Source organism: Leptodactylus fuscus, chromosome 10 (assembly GCF_031893055.1).
Source record: "Leptodactylus fuscus isolate aLepFus1 chromosome 10, aLepFus1.hap2, whole genome shotgun sequence".
NCBI lineage: Eukaryota > Metazoa > Chordata > Amphibia > Anura > Leptodactylidae > Leptodactylus > Leptodactylus fuscus.
In genome coordinates, this window is record NC_134274.1 from 28,279,668 (window position 1) to 28,297,708 (window position 18,041).

General features: G+C 40.9%; 1 protein-coding gene across 5 annotated transcripts in view; it reads left to right on the plus strand.

The window, feature by feature from the left end:
- The window catches only part of FAM13C (family with sequence similarity 13 member C), an 84,751-nt gene that overhangs the window by 63,612 nt on the left and 3,098 nt on the right, over positions 1-18,041 (plus strand). Inside the window, exons 7-15 of one of the 5 annotated variants that reach the window (XR_012711750.1) lie at positions 5,746-5,956; positions 6,125-6,263; positions 6,829-6,910; positions 7,480-7,685; positions 9,097-9,180; positions 12,893-12,988; positions 14,093-14,295; positions 15,542-15,643; positions 16,433-16,751. Coding sequence is in view for 4 of the 5 variants with exons in the window: in XM_075257516.1 (XP_075113617.1) it covers positions 5,746-5,956; positions 6,125-6,263; positions 6,829-6,910; positions 7,480-7,685; positions 9,097-9,180; positions 12,893-12,988; positions 14,093-14,295; positions 15,542-15,643; positions 16,433-16,556 (1,247 nt within the window). In the remaining variant the exon portion in view is untranslated. Of the gene's footprint in view, positions 1-5,745; positions 5,957-6,124; positions 6,264-6,828; positions 6,911-7,479; positions 7,686-9,096; positions 9,181-12,892; positions 12,989-14,092; positions 14,296-15,541; positions 15,644-16,432; positions 17,743-18,041 lie in introns of those variants that run through there. The other 4 variants (XM_075257516.1, XM_075257517.1, XM_075257518.1 and 1 more) reach the window with 4 other exon arrangements.

Sequence of the window (18,041 nt, forward strand, 5' to 3'; positions counted from 1 at the left end):
GTAGAAGAAGACCACCAAGGGGACCAGGTCCACAAGTATTTATCGTGAGTTCTCTCCTTCCAACTGATTAGCTCCTCGAACCTAGCTATTTGATATACTTTTTCCTTCCCCGAATAGCCTTTTTAAAGGCTATTCATGCATATATGGGGCTCATACAGCAATATTTTGCTGATCGAGCCCCTTTAAAATGGACCTTTTACCACTTCCACCAACTCCAACTCTTTGCATTGCTTAACAGCTGCCGCTCTTCTGATTCTGGCACAGTTTCAATTTTTTCTCTAGCCCCCACTGTTCCAGAGTTATCAATGCTGTTGGATTAGTATATTAGGAGCTCTACTGTCAGGTGGGCTGTCCTGAGCTAGAGCAATCACTCAAGGACCGACCACCTGACAGAATAGAGTCTAATTGTACTGAAACTAACAGAAATGATGGCTCAGGAAGGGTGGGGGCTAGAGAAACGATTCTAACCTCGCCAAAATCAGTGAAGGATGCAGAGAGTTGGTGGAGGGGGTGAAAGGTTCTCTTTAATGTCTGTCCTGTATAATACACATATTTCATCTACAGTTCAGTGTGTTATGTATTTCACATGATAATTCGGCTAAAGGACATTCATCTAATGTATGTATTGGATCGTAAAACATGGCCAGTTAAAAAAGCATGATGGGTTTTTTATTATTTTGTGCTTCCAGCTAATAGCTTTTTATAGTCACAATTTAATGTTATTATTTTGCTCAATTTACTGTTCGGTATCAGTTTGGTTGGTTTATATAAGAAACAGGAGAAAAAGTTAAATGTTGACATAAAGGGGTTGCCCAATTTAATACAGGGGGATCTTCTTCAGACAAGTAGATCCTGGGAATTCTCATTGTCGGCCATTGTCTGACTTTCTAGTGCTGAGTTATTCACATGATTTCTTTAACGTTGATGCAGGATTTATCCCGTGTTACATTGGTGATACAGGTGTCTGACACAGATCCTTTAGGGATCCTGAGAGCCCAACCTGTTTGTTTGCCGTTTTTAGAGGGGAAAAAAGGACACCTGACAGGCACCAAATGGACCCCATTTTAGTCAATGGCCACCCTCAGAAGCCATTTGTGTCCGTCATTAGTTTGACTGTATTTCCATTCTTCTGGCCCTGCGATGACCCAGAAAAATGGACAAACCCAACAAATATGTGAACGTAGCAGTGTGTTTTCTAACTTTTTGTTGGTGGATCTTAGAAAGGCATAACAGTGTCTATGCAAAATCTGTTACTTTACATGCAGAGTCCAGCACTAGTATCTTCTTATGTGTCACTCGACTAGGTGAAGCACCAATATAAAGATGCAGCTATAGCCCCTGTACTCCATGCACATACATCCCTGAAAATGCGTACACTAATGTCACTGCATGGATAATACTGTAAACATAGTGATGTCACAGTACATGAATAATAAGTAGTGATGTCACAGTTCAGAGATGATGAGCACAGTGTTGTCCCAGTACAGGGATAATACACACAGTGATGTCACAGTTGATATCACAGTTCAGTGATAATGTACACAATGATGTCGTAGTGCATGGATAATACACACAGTGATGTCACAGTACAGAGATAATACACACAGTGATGTCACAGCACAGAGATAATACACACAGTGATGTCACAGTACAGGGATAATACACACAGTGATGTCACAGTACATGACTAATAAACTATATATTGTATACTAGCTGGTACCCGCGACTTCGTCTGTGGTGATTGTAGAAGTGGGTATATACAGGTGTGGGTAAGGTTTTCGTACTGTGTATAAGGGATGGGATATGAAATGTAACTTTGTATCTTGTTTTTGCTGTAATTCAGAGAATACGTGAGACTTTTGTGTTGAAGTTACTTTGTATTTGAGCTGCTATACGGTGTTGTGAGAAACTTTACATAGTGACTTTGGGACAGAGGTATTTGAAGTTAACCCCTTCCCGTCGATGGCTTTTTTTGATTTTGGTTTTTCATTTTTGACTCCCCTCCTTCTAAGCCCCATAACTTTTTTATTTCTCCGCTCCCAGAGTCATATGAGGTCTTAATTTTTCTTGGGACAAATTTTTCTTCATGATGCCACCATTAATTATTCTATATAATGTACTGGGAAGCAGGGAAAAAATTCAAAATGGGGTGGATTTGACCAAAAAATGCATTTCTGCGACTTTCTTAGGGGCTTTGGTTTTACGGCGTTCACTGTGCAACCAAAATGACATGTCCCCTGTATTCTGTGTTTCATTACGATGCTGGGGATACCAAATTTATATGGTTTTATTTACATTTTGACCCCTTAAAAAAATCCAAAACTGTGTTAAAACATTTTTTTTTTTGAAAAGTCGTCATATTCTGACAGCCGTAACTTTTTTATACGTGCGTGTACGGGGATGTATAGGGCGTCTTTTTTTTGCGGGGTCGGGTGTACTTTTTAATTCTAACATTTTCGGGAAATGTTATTGCTTTGATCACTTTTTATTCAAATTTTTATCAGAATCAAAAGAGTGAAAAAACGGCGGTTTGGCACTTTTGACCATTTTTCCCGCTACGGCGTTTACCGAACAGGAAAAATATTTGTATAGATTTGTAGAGCGGGCGATTTCGGACGCGGGGATACCTAACATGTATGTGTTTCACAGTTTTTAACTACTTTTATATGTGTTCTAGGGAAAGGGGGGTGATTTGAATTTTTAATCCTTTTTATTTGTTTTTATATTTTTTTTACTTTTTTTTAAACTTTTTTTTTGCATTTATGAGACTTCCTAGGGGTATTGACATGGGTGGGCGGTGTCGCGGATTGTCAGAGCGGTGGGGGTCGGCAAACATGGCTGCTCCGGAGCGTTAAAGAGAGCCTCCTGGAGTATCGTTAAGGGGAGGGGCAAAGTGGTAAAGTATATGTATATGAGATTGTGTGGGGTTAGGGGCTAGGCTCCAGAGGGCAATATGAATTTAGTGGCTTGCTATGGTCCAAAGTGTGTGAGATTGCAGAGATGGTGGTGTGAGTTTGGATTTTGTGGGGGTCCTGGCACAAACGTATGTGCGCTGTTGTGACGAAAAGTAGCCTATTGCGCAATCGAGTGTATTAACTATGTTTGTGGAAACTTTCAGCCAAATTGGTCGAGCGGGTTTTGCGTGATTGAGAAACAAACATCCAAACATCCAAACACACAAACCCACAAACATCCAAACTCACAAACTTTCACATTTATAATATTAATAGGATTTCCAAAGGAACGATAGAGATAGACATGTGAGTACATGTGCTAATGAAGTGAGGTTACAATGTATGTATGGTATACATGTGATTTTCCTGTTCATGGATGTATCACACTATGCTGATGTCACATTGCAGAACAGATGCTCAAAGTAATGTCACAAAATAGTGATCACTGTGATGTCACAGTATGGGAATAATGCACACATTGATGTCATAGTATGGGAATGATACACAGTGATGTCACAGTATGGGATTGATACACAGTGATGTCAGTATGGGAATGATACACAGTGATGTCACAGTATGGGAATGATACACAGTGATGTCACAGTATGGGAATAATGCACACAGTGATGTCACAGTATGGGAATGATACACAGTGATGTCACAGTATGGGAATGATACACAGTGATGTCACAGTATGGGATTGATACACAGTGATGTCACAGTATGGGATTGATACACAGTGATGTCACAGTATGGGATTGATACACAGTGATGTCACAAAACAGGGATAATAATCACAACATTATAATAGAAAAATGTCCCAGTTTAGAGGATATAAATAATATACAGTAGAGGACTAATTTTGATGTTAATAAAGGTGAAACAAAGTATCCCATAACATCACAGAACAGGGATAATAAATAGAGAGGTCACAATAGTAATACTTATAACCACTGGAATTGTCTCATGGAAAAACAATTAGTGAAGAAACTTTCAGTACAAAAACTTCATTACAAAAGCGACCCAAACGGTTAGATGCCGGAACCAGATCTCTAGCCGCAGTGTTGCTTGGCTCCTGTGCCGTGTCCTGTGCGGTGTAGTGACTCTACCATTATTATACACCACTTTTTTTTAGCACACAGTGAAATTTTCCATCATATATTTAGTTTCTTTGATTTTCTTTTGTTACCCCGCTCTTGGCTTTTCTTCTATGTTAGAGGTCTTTGTTATATGAAGTCGTTCAGATGCACAGCAGGAAATGACTTCCTTCACTTTGTGCATTCCTTAAGAAAGGCTTTCTGCAGAATTTGCTTATACCTACGTTTCTCACCATGTATTAATGATCGGATAAGTTTTACACATAGGCTTTGAATGTAGAGTATTACATAAATATAATAAATGGGAAATGAAATTCTAAGGTTGCCGGCAGTAGGTAGAGATCTGAATGAATACAGGACATTCTCCAGAGCACAATGCAGAATATGTAACTAAGATATAATTAAATAGGAGGAAGGATTTCACAAGACATAAGCCTGGTTTTTGCTTATGGGGCAGCAGGCGTTAACTTCCACTTGCCAGGAGTAAGCTGTTTGCTTTTTTTCCATTAAAAATTCCATTAAAGGGGTTAAATAGAGGGGGGTCCTCTGTTCAGGATATAAGTAAAGTGCTATAAATGCACTTCTCTCTGAATGGGGACTGTGTACTAATCTTGTCCACTAAAATGTCAGGCTCTCTGTACTTCATCTCTCCATATGTTACACAGGACTGTCCCACACAGTATAAAGCCCCCACGCAGTACTGTGCTGTTTTAGAGGTCTCTACACAGTATAATGCCTAATAAGTTACTGCCCCCAGAGAGTACAATGCCCCTTTAGTAGACTCCAAACTGTCTGATGCCCCTTTAGCTTCCCTTACATAGTATAATGCCTTCTTAGTCCCCCAGCACAGTATTGGCACTACCCAATATAATGCAACCAGTACTGGCCCCCATACAGTATAGAGCCCCACACAGATTAATACCCTCACAGTATAATGTCCCCTGTACCTCCTCCTACACAGTGACCATAGGCCATTATCTACTGGATTATTCCACTAGGTGACGGCCTTTCACCAGGCCCTGATCATGCATAAACCCGCTTCTTCTTCAGGATATTATGTTCAGACTCTGAACGACATCGGGACATGACATCCTGACATTGTGTAGCGTTCGGATGTAATGTGCAGCATTGTAGGGTGCTACAGTCTGGGTTCGCCTGTGCAGGATTATGGATCATGAGTGAAATAACCCAACAAGTAGAAGCTGTTGGCAGCCATGCTAAAGGGAAATTGAACTCTTACTGCCAGGTTTTCCTACAAATAACAGGTATAACAGGTCTTTTAGCTTTCGACCACCTTTGCACTCATCAGATCATAAGTCCATGTCATCTGTCTGTTTAGAACAGACAACTACAGGACAGGTTTTTTGATGAGTAGACCGTCCCCTTAACCCAGACCTGACATCTTCAGCATAGTACACACTATGCTTCAGTATTTTTAGGTGATGTGTACTTTGGCATAAGCTCCCCAGGAGCCTTGGAACCTTTGCACTCACTACATCTGCCACTACCAGAGCAGCCACGGGACGTACCCTCTGAGACCATGCGGCGTACCCCCTGGGGTACACATACCATAGGTTGAGAACCACTACTCTATATCCTGAGTTCCCACTGAGGATCTGGATCACCTATCATATATGAATATGGATTTAGCATGCAAACAAAACCTATAACTGTTTCCTCTCCTTTAATCTCAGAGACAGCGTCCATTCATAGAGAGATACAGAATGATGCAGACCACGTGGCTGAAGAGAATCGAAGTTTTGGGACCAGCCGTCTTCTGTTCCACATCACTGATGGAGATAATCCATTGTTGTCCCCGCGCTGTTCTATCTTCAGTCAGAGTCAAAGATTTAACTTGGACCCTGAGTCTGCGCCGTCCCCACCAAGCGCTCAGCAATTCATGATGTAAGTAGTTGAAGTTTAAGGCAACGTTCCATCCAGTGCTTTCATCGCCAATGCTTTCATCGCCACCAAACATTTGCTGCTCACAGTATCACAAATGCACATGTCAATTGTCAGCTACTTCCGAATCTGTAACGGCTGCCTAAATTTATTCTATTATTATCTTTAAAGGCCAAGAAGTTCATCAAGAGGGAATTGTGAGGACCCGAAAGAACCCTTAACCGTTATACAGCTCACCAAGCAAATCCAGAACCTGAAGAGGAAGATCAGGAAATTTGAAGATAGATTTGAGCAGGAGAAAAACTATCGGGTGAGAAATACATATAAATGTCTTTTCTGAGAATAGAGTATGAACAATGGGCAGCAGGATCACAGGGCCGCACAAGTGTGACCTCTGTCAGAGAGATATCATGACATAATGTCCTCTGGCAGTCTATGACAAGCTTGTATTGTAGAGGATTTCCCATTTACAATGAAGGTCACAATCTATTAGTATCTCTGTCTGTTTTACTTTTGCCTGGTCACGATCCAAAGCTCATTGCTGTGAATCTTTCCAAGCCAATTTTTTTATGTATAAATGGGGATAGAAAATACAATGGTCAAATAAAACTTCATTGCAAGGTTTCTGATACTATCTTGTGCCATTGTGTAAAAACATATACATGTATGTTAAATATGTATATGTTTCTTTTAAACATGTGCTATAAGCTAGACTAGCTAGACTGTCAGGAACGCCCTTCTGACAGTGGGCAGACATCGGTAACGGCACTGATATCTCTAACCCCGAGGAACAGAACGTGAAAGTCACTTTTAATAATTTTTCCATTAATACATTCAGTTGTTTTTACATATTTTTTCTCCTATCTTTTCTTTAGCCTTCTCATAGTGATAAAACCTCCAATCCTGAAGTTCTGAAATGGATGAATGACCTGTCAAAGGCTCGTAAACAGCTCAAAGGTAATTTTTCCTTGTTTACATGCAGTATAATGTGATCTGATAAGTAAAGCTGGTTATATACAGCTAGATGTCTCATAGCCAACATCTGAAATATCGAGCCACTGTCTAAATCCCATTCCCAATGGTTAATGTATATAGGGGATGTTGTTTATAGTTGACTTTTTTCACATTATTCCCATCCCATAAAGTGATGACAAGGAGGCTCGGCTAATGTTGGTAGTCCCATAGCAGTGAATGGAGGGAACCCTGCACTCACAGCATACTTTCTACTCAGCTGCGAGACGGGGGTCTGGGACCCCTGTGATTGAGATAGATGAGGGTTCAATTGGTTGGGCTCGCATCTATGGGACATTTCTGGAATATCCTATGGATAAAGCATAAATGTCCCAAATGGAAAAACCCCTTTAAGTTCGTTTCCAAATCCATATATACTGTATACATCCCTGTCCATACAAATATTTCCTGCAGCTACATTTACTGAAGTAACAATGTATCTATGTATTTTTTAGATATTTTTACAATCCCAGTTCCATTGTATTCTAAACTGAATAAACATGCCTTTGTTTCAGAGTTAAAGCTAAAATTGTCTGAAGACCAAAATGTGCCAAGAGCCACACAAAGTAAGCCGTATGACGAAAGACCGGTAGCATCCATTGTGGTGGAGCAGCATGATGTCACCAATTCATCAATGTCATCTGTAGAGGAAACAGTGGAAACTGTATGGAAGAGGCTAAAGGAGAAGAGACAGCTGCTCAACCTTCCTGAGAATGTAAAGGTAGGTCAGACTTTGCATAGTTGTGGCTTTGGTCTTTTTATTTTATCACATCACATATTAAATCCACAAAGGCATGTAATGTACTTGAATATGAAGTGCTGGTGCTAAACTTTAAGTTATGATTTATGAATATATTTAATAACTTTTTTCTATTAGACTTGGCTATGCAGGGTCTGCCAGAGAGGATTATAGGACACAGAGGATACAGTATCTATAGCTAAAGTATACATAATGGGGCAGATATATTAGACTGTATGCCAGTGTTAATAACCTACTATGCTGTCATCAGATGCACAACAATCTTATTGATAGGCTATCAATATCTGAATGGGGTGGATCTGACACCCCCACCAATCCGCTGTTCTCCAGATCTCTACATTGGAGTCAGGAGTAGATGGCTCTATCCACTGTATAGTGGTCATTCATGATGGCTGCAGCTCAACTCCAATATAAGTGAATGGAAACACGAGGTACAGAGCTCTGGCTGCTTCCGACTCCTTCGCTTGCATAGTTCTGGAGGCAGCCTGGAGAGAAATTGATCGGTTGAGGTACTGAGGGTATATATATATATATATATATATATATATATATATAATGTGAGAAAATCCATTTAAGAGGACTGTCCGGCTGTGGAACCTGTGCCGTTTGCCAGTTTTATGGCATAAATTATAATAAACTAGTCCGGCTATAGTGACCCTGCAATCCTCCCACATTCTCTGTATGGCTATGTCTTGCCAGTCTGAAATGGGTATGCACTGCCCTCCTGTTCTTGCAATAAGTGTGGAAACCAAACATGAGCCCTGCACTATAAAGTATTTATGGCATATCCTGTAGAGATGGTAAAACTCTTTGAGTGATGTTATTGCACCTGCATAATAATGCTAAATAAAAGAACACCTACCTGGCCATTGCCCTTAGAAGGACACATATCCTATGCAATATTTGATCAGTTCTGCCAGAAATTACATTATTGGTGTACTTACATAATACCCTATTATCGATCTGGAGAAATAGAAAAAAAGCTCTTGATAATACTAGGAGACCTAAAATTAAGAGTTGCTAAAAGTTTTTGTGCTATATTAAATTGTCAGTCAATATAGACACTTGTTCACACATCAATCTTCTGTTGTGCACATGGCATGTATGCCTCCGCCCACAGGCCCAATGGCCATTTGTGATATTTTTGGAGGTTCTACCCCGTTATTCCCTTGTGGACTGCACTGCTACATTATACGCTAGCGCTGAAATTGTAAGATGAGAGTAAGAATTGATGGGTAATAAAAATCCACCGGCCACTAACAATTGTAATATGTCGTATGACGCTCGGCTATGTTCTACATTAAGCACACATGTGTGAACAAGCCCATCACTCCGTATCCCTCCTAACTATACCCATAACTTTTTTAAATAGGATATGACAAAAAAGCAAATGAATCTGGAAAAAATGAGTCTCCAGAAATGTCTACTGTATTTTGAGAATATTCATGGACGCCCAGTAAGTACCTTAACCGAGTTTCAGATTTGTACTGACCGTAACAGTGTCTTTCCATGTCTGTTCCTACTCACCGTACGTTGTTGTGTGATAGTCCTTGCTTTCTGTTGATCCTCTAACTACACCTAATTCTGCAGGATTAGTATAACATATTGTGAGGGGACTAATATTATATTGTAATATTTTGTCTCATATTACAAATAAAGCTGAGAAATATATGAAGAAAGCTACTTTATGTGTGCCGGGGCCCCTCTCCGACTCCTCACTGTCTGGGGTCTGGCTGTTAAAGGGGTTGTCCCATAACAAGGATCCTATCTCTACTGCTAGTTTATGTGGATTTAAGACTTTTTCTAAATACATCGCGTTATCAAATCTGCTTTGTTTGGCCTCTATCTTAATTTTTTTTTTTAATTGTTTACGTGCGTTTCTATGACCACGGGCCCCGGACCACGGGCTTATCTGCTCAGTCCCCAAGTGACGAAGCTGCCTGCTCTCAGGGGGGGAGGGAGGGGCTGAGTGCTGGGAGTAGGTCTGAGCTGTGTATGTCTCTGCCACAGACAAGCAACAGAGCTCCTCAGATAGCAAAGGGGGGAGGTGAGAGCTCCGTGATTTCTGAGCCCTTATCTCCTGCTTTTTCACTTTTATCAGTCGGTTTAATTGAATTTGGCTGATAAGGGCTGAGATAGGGAGTACGTTACCTCTGTATGTAATGCAAACTGACTCAAATCCAGCTCTGCTACATCAGCCTCTGCATCAGCTTCATACTGTGGTAATTCATTTACAACCAATCCTTCATTACTGACTGCAAACATAGCAGATAGCAGAGCAAGTGAAACCCCGTCCACCAATGTGCTGAGAAAACCAGAAGTGAAGAGAGCACAAAGCCTGCATGGTGATGAACAAGCGTGATGGGAATACCCCTTTAAGACAACTCGGTGGAGCAGGACTATTAAACTATTAATAATCCCTTCCCTCTTGGCTAAGTCTCCCTCTCAATGAACCTGCAAGTGCATCAGGGATAGGGTCTAATTTACAAGATTTCCTTACAGAAATGCTCTAGCTTTCCTCTGGAATTGGTACCTTGCCCCTCCGCTTTGGCTATAATTGACTTCTTCAGCTTCTGTCTGCATCACGTTGTCTGTACACCTGTCTGCTAAGTCAGGCCCCGCCCCTGGTGCACTTACAGGCTGATTTGCCTACAACTATTTAAAGCCACTACATTGTCGCTATTATTGAGGGCAGTGTCATACTGGGCCACCTCCAGTGTATTACGACTAACAAAATAATAGGCCCCCAAAAAATATTCAAAATTGAAGGGGGGAATAGGGGATAATAGTCGCACTTAAAGAGGAGATAAAATCTTTTTTAGCAGGTGACTAACTCCTGCAAAATCCAGGTTTTCATTCATGCCTACAGCACTCCCCCTGCTTGTTGTCAGACTGTTCGCGCACTTAGGATTTTTCCTATCGATGTCTGAATTATTTTACATTCTGCCCGTGTCTGTCCAGCTGGCTCTCGGCCGCCTTATGTTCAACATTTCGTAAGTCCATACAAATTTGTTCAGGGAATTGTTAACATGGCTGATGAGACCAAGAGAGAGTGCGAATAAACCTCGAAGATCACATTCTTTTATATCAGATGGCAAACTTTATCTAGATGTCTGTCACACATGGCGGAGGTCTCAGTCCCTGATTATATCAAACGTCTTTAGAACTTTGTAACATTGTAACATTTTTATTGAATCCAAGAACGAAACATTTTCCTTCTTTCTTTTTTGAAACAACATGTAACATTTTTACCTTTACAGATATAGTGAATAGAGATGAGCGAGTACTGTTCGGATCGGCCGATCCGAATAGCACGCTCCATAGAAATGAATGGATGCACCTGGTACTTCCGCTTTGACGGCGGCCGGCCGCTTAACCCCCCGCGTGCCGGCTACGTCCATTCATTTATATGCGAGCGTGCTGTTCGGATCGGCTGATCCGAACAGTACTCGTTCATCTCTAGTAGTGAACATTAAATGAACACTATGTAAATAACGGTGAACATTCGCTTTACTGTCGCTACATCTGTATGTACTAATGTAGCGCAGTATCTATAAATATTTATATAGTGGCAGTCTTATGGCCACCTGTCCGTCAGCAGGATAAACCACTTCATTTCATTTATCTGTGTGAAGTGTCACCAGTTTTTTTTTTTTTTAGAAAAAACTAAAAAGTAAGTTTTACTTAAGAGACCCCCTCTGTGTCTACTTTAGCAAGTACTTACATTCCCTATAAAGTTTTTATGAAGCCTATTTGTTTCTTCATTATTCCTCCTGAAAATATAAGAATAAATTGATAAAAGGAGCGCAGAGTTGTTATTTTATTCTTACATTTCCAGGAGGAATAACGGAGTAACAACAAAAATCTTGTTAGGAATGTTTTTCTAAAACCTACATAGAGACAGAGGAGCTGACCGGGTCCTGTCTAATCCATAACCGAAGCTGTGCTAAGAATAGGGATAGAGTGTGAATTGACCGTACGTGTCCTTGGGCGAACCTACATGGTTAGTGTCAGAAATCAATACTAGCTGCTATTGTGTTCTGTATGGACAACATTGTGTGTTACAAAGTCTTGTTCCCTGGAAAATGAGTTGTCATCTATTACCGAACCTTTCTAATCTATCATTTACCGTTTACAAGGAGCAACGCCTAACATGTAAAGCCGGCCATACACTTGTAATGCTGCAGAGCTACCAAACATTGGTCGCTGTGACCACGTATGCATGTGTTTTAATGGAGGAAAAAGGAACTAGCTGCTGCCAAACACTTGTGCAGTTGAAATCCAGCATGTTCACTTCTCTCCCCCTCCCCAATATGTCAGATATGTTCTATACAGAGGATGACACTACTGAAGCCATCTGAGAGTATTCTCCTATAGCAGAAAAATAGTCCTTCAGGAAATGGGGAGCAGAATTTTTCTGCTTTACCAATTGCAAATTCTCCATGAAATTGCCCCAGACTGGTGTTCTTCTTCTGCCTTCCATTCATTTCAATGAGGTTTATTTCACCTGGGTGTGTGTGAACCTACCCGTACCCATGGACATACCTGTAAACATTACATAAGTGTAGAGTTTATGCTCCGCTCAATAGGTTGGAATTATTTGATACTATTTGATGGTTATTATATGATACTATTTGATGGTTGGTATTAATTCCTAAAATTTGACAGTTATTATTATAGGATACAATTAGATGGTGGATATTATATGATACTACTTGATGGTTGGTACTATTTGATGTTGATGTGTTGCGTGTCATTCATGTATTGCTTATGTGTTACCAGCTTTATACCTGTAAAATCCCTTGATGTGCACTAACCTATTGACCAGCTTGGTAAAAACTAGTAGGCTGGGTTCACACGGAGTATTGTGGCTCATCATTTGGTACGTACACGCCGCGGGATCTTATGCGGGCCGTATACGCTCCCATTGTTTTCAATGGGAGCCGGTACCGTACACGCGGCGCTATTTTGCGGCCGCCGCAAAATCACGGCCGCAAAATAGCGCTGCGTGTACGGTACCGGCTCCCATTGAAAACAATCGGAGCGTATACAGCCCGCATAAGATCCCGCGGCGTGTAAGTACCAAATGACGAGCCACAATACGCCGTGTGAACCCGGCCGTATATTGTTATCCAGCATGCTACATAACAATGCGTTTGCTGTTTTAGGTGACAAAGCAGGAGCGAAGCCTAATGAAGCCGCTCTACGACAGATACCGGATTATAAAGCAGTTATTATCCACCGCATCCTTGATTCCCACAATAGTAAGTTTCTCTTTTACTGACGTGTTATTCTCTGTATGGAATGGCTTTAGTTTTTGTACATTTGTCCTCCACATCCTTGTATGTAACAAATACAGTAACTGACCTTGGTCTCCTTGTCTCTGCATAAGTGAGATTAAGACACTGTCATGATACAATAGTACACAATAGTACACAATCTTCGCCTTATTTCAGCTAAGACTGTATACTTCTGATGTGCATCTCAAGCCTTGTTACAGACAAATCATTTTCTGTTAATTCCTCCTTTCATTGAATCAAGAGCCTCTTACCAGAGAAAACAAAGCTTGATCTCAAAGGAGGTCACAAGTGCTTGCCACGGCAGAAAACCGCAAACCTCATGCTGGCCTGTTCATGGTATGAATTATAAGGCAGAAAAGTGCGGCAGGAAAAAACACATTGCTGCCGCAGTTTTCCCCATGGTGCTTTTCTTCTGCGTGGTCTTAGCCAGGTTTATTAAGACTGGTGGGCCCAGCAGGCACAAGGTGCGCCTGTTTTATCAAGCAACTCCGGCCTCTTAATAAATCAAGTGCGAAAACTTACGCCAGTCAGGGAATGGCGTAAAATTCCTGAATAACTTACGCTAGAAAAGTGTCTTGAATTATAATAAATATGTTGGGTTGCAGCATCCCTGCCTTAGACCTTCCACTATTCCCATATTCATGGAAAGTCAGTAGAATAGGGGATGTGTTGCATTTCTGGTGCAAGAAAGGCCCTTGCGCCAAAAATGCGCCACATTATCACACATCTACATTAGAAAACTGGCTCAGATGTGTTGAATTACCTCCAGTGTACTTGAAGCCTAATTCAGAAGTAAACATGATTTCTAGTCTTGAGCAGTAGTGCAGTCCTGATCAGTAGTGCAGCTTTTGTTATATGGAACCTGTACTTTGCAGCTCCTCATTACATTTCTCCTCTCCCTTCCATATGAAGACTGATATTTTCTCCATGGCCCCCAAGTATTAAACATATTCAAGTGCGGTGATGTTCAAGTTAGGTAATGTTCTGCTTCTTCATGAGTATTGCTTCATCTCATGAGACATAGGCTATAGGACCTGCAGAGAGAAACATTATATCTTATCTGTTTAGCATGAAGAAGAGGACTCCGATGACGACAGTGCCCAGAATTCCTCCAGTGAATTTGTATTGACTGAAGACGCCGATTTACCTCCGGATGAGCATCTCACCTACTGCAGTGACGATCTAGAACCCGCCTACGTCTCTCCTTTGGACGAAAAGCGACCTGTGCGTCAACCAGCGCTGTCTATGTCCAACCTTCATGAAGCATCTATGTAAGTGTTATTTCTTTATCGGCACATGGTAACAAGGATTGATTCTTAACAATCTCGTATTTTGCATGCAATATCACCAATTCACAATAATGCCGGCAGGGAGTTCCAGCTAAACTCCACATTGTAACTACAAGCACCATTGCTTCACCAAAATATTCCTGTAGCGAAAGAACCAAGACTGGAATCTAAAGGGCATGTAAAGATAGCTGATCCAAAAAAAAGTGTAGCAGCACGGAGATCTAATAAGATCGGTGCTAGACCCGAGGAGCCGACCAAGTTTCTCAGAGGTATCCAAAGACAAAATCTAGGCAGCACTCCAGAGATAAGTGAAGAAAAAGGCTGCTTTATAGTATCCTCTGATCCGAATAGAAAAATGTGTAGTTTTAATAGTCATTCTGTTTTCAGAGCAAATCATATGTTCCTGTTGATGCCCAGAACTCTGCAATATACAGCGAGTAAGTGCTGATCTCCCCAATATCTAATAACGTATAGCTCTGCGTAATCCTATTATACCCAAGACACCTACTTTCATATATTAACTGTGCCCTGCTCTATTTCTGGGACTCCATATCCTGCACACATTATTGCGTAATCTCCAATTAGTTTTCATTACTGACCTAAATCAATGAAAAATGTTCATCAGAACTAAGGACGTGCCCTGCTGTGAATACAGCTTTAACCATTTAATATTTATAACCTTAGACATCAGTAATACTCACTGCCATGTTACTCTGTCCTGACATAAGAGCCACAAATTGACTAGTATGTTTCTGATTTAGCCAAAACTAGCAAAGCATTATTGTAAGGCATCAAGTTTAGAGTTTTTACAGAACCTGAATAGTGATGACCGATCAATAGGATAAGTCATTACTATCAGCTTAATGGATGATCAACTCCAGACACCCTCACCGTCAGTGGTTTGCAGGCTCTGCTACTACAGACACAGCACTGTATGTTCTATAGTGGCTGTGCCTGGTACTACATGTAGTCGTGTCGCTGTGGCATGGTGCTGGTAAACAATGAAGAGGCCTCAGGACTCTCACTTTAGTGTCTCGCCCAGACCAAGCAGTTAAGTAGGGGTTAAGTTTTGTATTACTTTGGATTTTGCAAGGTATAATTTATTACTGGGGCCAATGCTCTCTATATAAAGTGTAATAAGCCTTGTTTTCCAGTGGTGTAGCCAATGTGAATGTTCACTACACTACCCGTTACCTTGTTCTGATCTGGTCTCCCTTCTATGTTCCAGGCCAGAGCTTCTTGATCAACTTCGTGAAACCAGAGCGGACAAGAAAAGATTAAGAAAAGCTTTAAGAGAGTTTGAAGAGCACTTTTTACGACAAACTGGAAGGTAGACTGAAATAAAGATTGTATAATTTTAGCTAATTTCCATCATTACTATACGCTACGTTGCCAGTAGTTCTACACAAACAAACAAGAGGAACAGCCCAGAATTATAAGTAACGATACTCCAGAATTCTTATGAAGAATCTTAAGTTTTTACTAAAGGAGTCAAGTCAAGAGTAGAGAGAGATAATGCAATGTTTACCATGATATGGTAAGTTGTTACACATGAGCATTGTAGCGTAAAGTACACGTATACTATCACACCCTTTTAAAGAGTTGTTCGTGGAAATAGTAATATATTTCCCTGGTCCCAGGGATTGCAACTGATGGATCACATGACTTCGCCAGAACCTATGGGTCATGTATCCGAGGCAGCGTTTGCCTCCATAGGTTTCTCCTATGCAAACTTTCCATGCAAAGTGCTGCGGGAAGAACCGCCTTGTCTTGCTGCCATGTTTTTTCCTGCATCGTTGTTTTGCTGTGGGACCGTAAGTAGGAAATTGCCCAATACTTTGTGTGAAGGGATTGCCAGCATTCAGCAGTTCTATTTGTTATGAGATGTGCAGTGTTAAGCTAGCATCTTGCTCTATGGGAAAAGTAAGTGTTCAGTTTTGCTTGCAGCGCCACTGCAAGAAAAATAATGTATTACATAGTGTTCATTGAACTCAGTGGCTTGTCATTAACTCTATGGATAATGCTCCTTCACAGCTACATTCATCTTTATGCAGCGGCCTATGTGGTATATGTTTATTCCTTCCCACTTTTCATGTCATTTTGGTCTATTATGTTTCAGAAGTGCACAGAAAGAAGACAGAATACCAATGGCTGAAGAGTACTGTGAATACAAACAAATAAAAGCTAAGCTTCGCTTATTGGAGGTCTTGATCAGCAAACAAGATGTATCTAAAACTATATAGAGGTGGTGAATGAATGGAACACAAGCGGTATTGAAGAAGAATAAAATTGCTGTATTTCTGCACACTCATGTATGACACTGACATTCTGTTGCACTTTAATAGTTACACACTACCTGATAGGGAGAACAATAGCAATGACAAGGGATGATGCAAAGAGAACGCATGGCCGGTTTTGTAGTATCTTGGACATACAGTGTTGGCCAAAAGTATTGGCACCCCTGCAATTCTGTCAGATAATACTCACTTTCGTCCAGAAAATGATTGCAAGCACAAACTATTTGGTATTAATATCTTCATTTATTTTGCTTGCAATGAAAAAAACACAAAAGAGAATGAAAAAAAAAGTAAAATCATTGATCATTTTACACAAAACTCCAAAAATGAGCCGGACAAAAGTATTGGCCCCCTCAGCCTAATACTTGGTAGCACAACCTTTAGACAAAATAACTGCGAACGACGGCTTCCGGTAACCATCAATGAGTTTCTTACAAGGCTCTGCTGGAATTTTAGACCATTCTTCTTTGGCAAACTGCTCCAGGTCCCCCCTGACATTTGAAGGGGGCCTTCTCCAAACTGCCATCAAGAGATCTCTCCCCCACAGGTGTTCTATGGGATTCAGGTCTGGACTGTGTTCTTTTCTTTGAAGGCCTCTTTTTTTTTTTCCTGCAAACTCTATGTTGATGCCTTTTCCCAAAAAGCTCTACTTTTGTCTCATCTGACCAGAGAACATTCTTCCAAAACGTTTCTGGCTTTCTCAGGTAAGTTTTGGCAAACTCCAGCCTGGCTTTTTTACGTCTCTGGGTAAGAAGTGGGGTCTTCCTGGGTATCCTACCATACAGTCCCTTTTTATTCAGACGCCGACAGATAGTACGGGTTGACACTGTTGTACCCTTGGACTGCAGGGCAGCTTGCACTTGTTTGGATATTAGTTGTTCTTTATCCACCATCCGCACAATTTTGCGTTGAAATCTCTTGTCAATTTTTCTTTTCCGTCCACATCTAGGGAGGTTAGCCACAGTACCATGGGCTTTAAACTTCTTGGTGACACTGCGCACGGTAGACACAGGAACATTCAGGTCTTTGGAGATGGACTTATAGCCTTGAGATTGCTCATGCTTCCTCACAATTTTGCTTCTCAAGTCCTCAGACAGTTCTTTGGTCTTCTTTCTTTTCTCCATGCTCAATGTGGTACACACAAGGACACAGGACAGAGGTTGAGTCAACTTTAATCCATTTCAACTGGCTGCAAGTGTGATTTAGTTATTGCCACCACCTGTTAGGTGCCTCAGGTAAGTAACAGGTGCTGTTAGTTACACAAATTAAAGAAGCATCACATGATTTTTCAAACAGTGCCAATACTTTTGTCCACCCCCTTTTTTATGTTTGCTGTGGAATTATATCCAATATGGCTTTTTGACAATTCTTTTTGTGGTTTTCCATTGAAGACAAATGAAATGAAGATTATAATACCAAAGAATTTGTGAT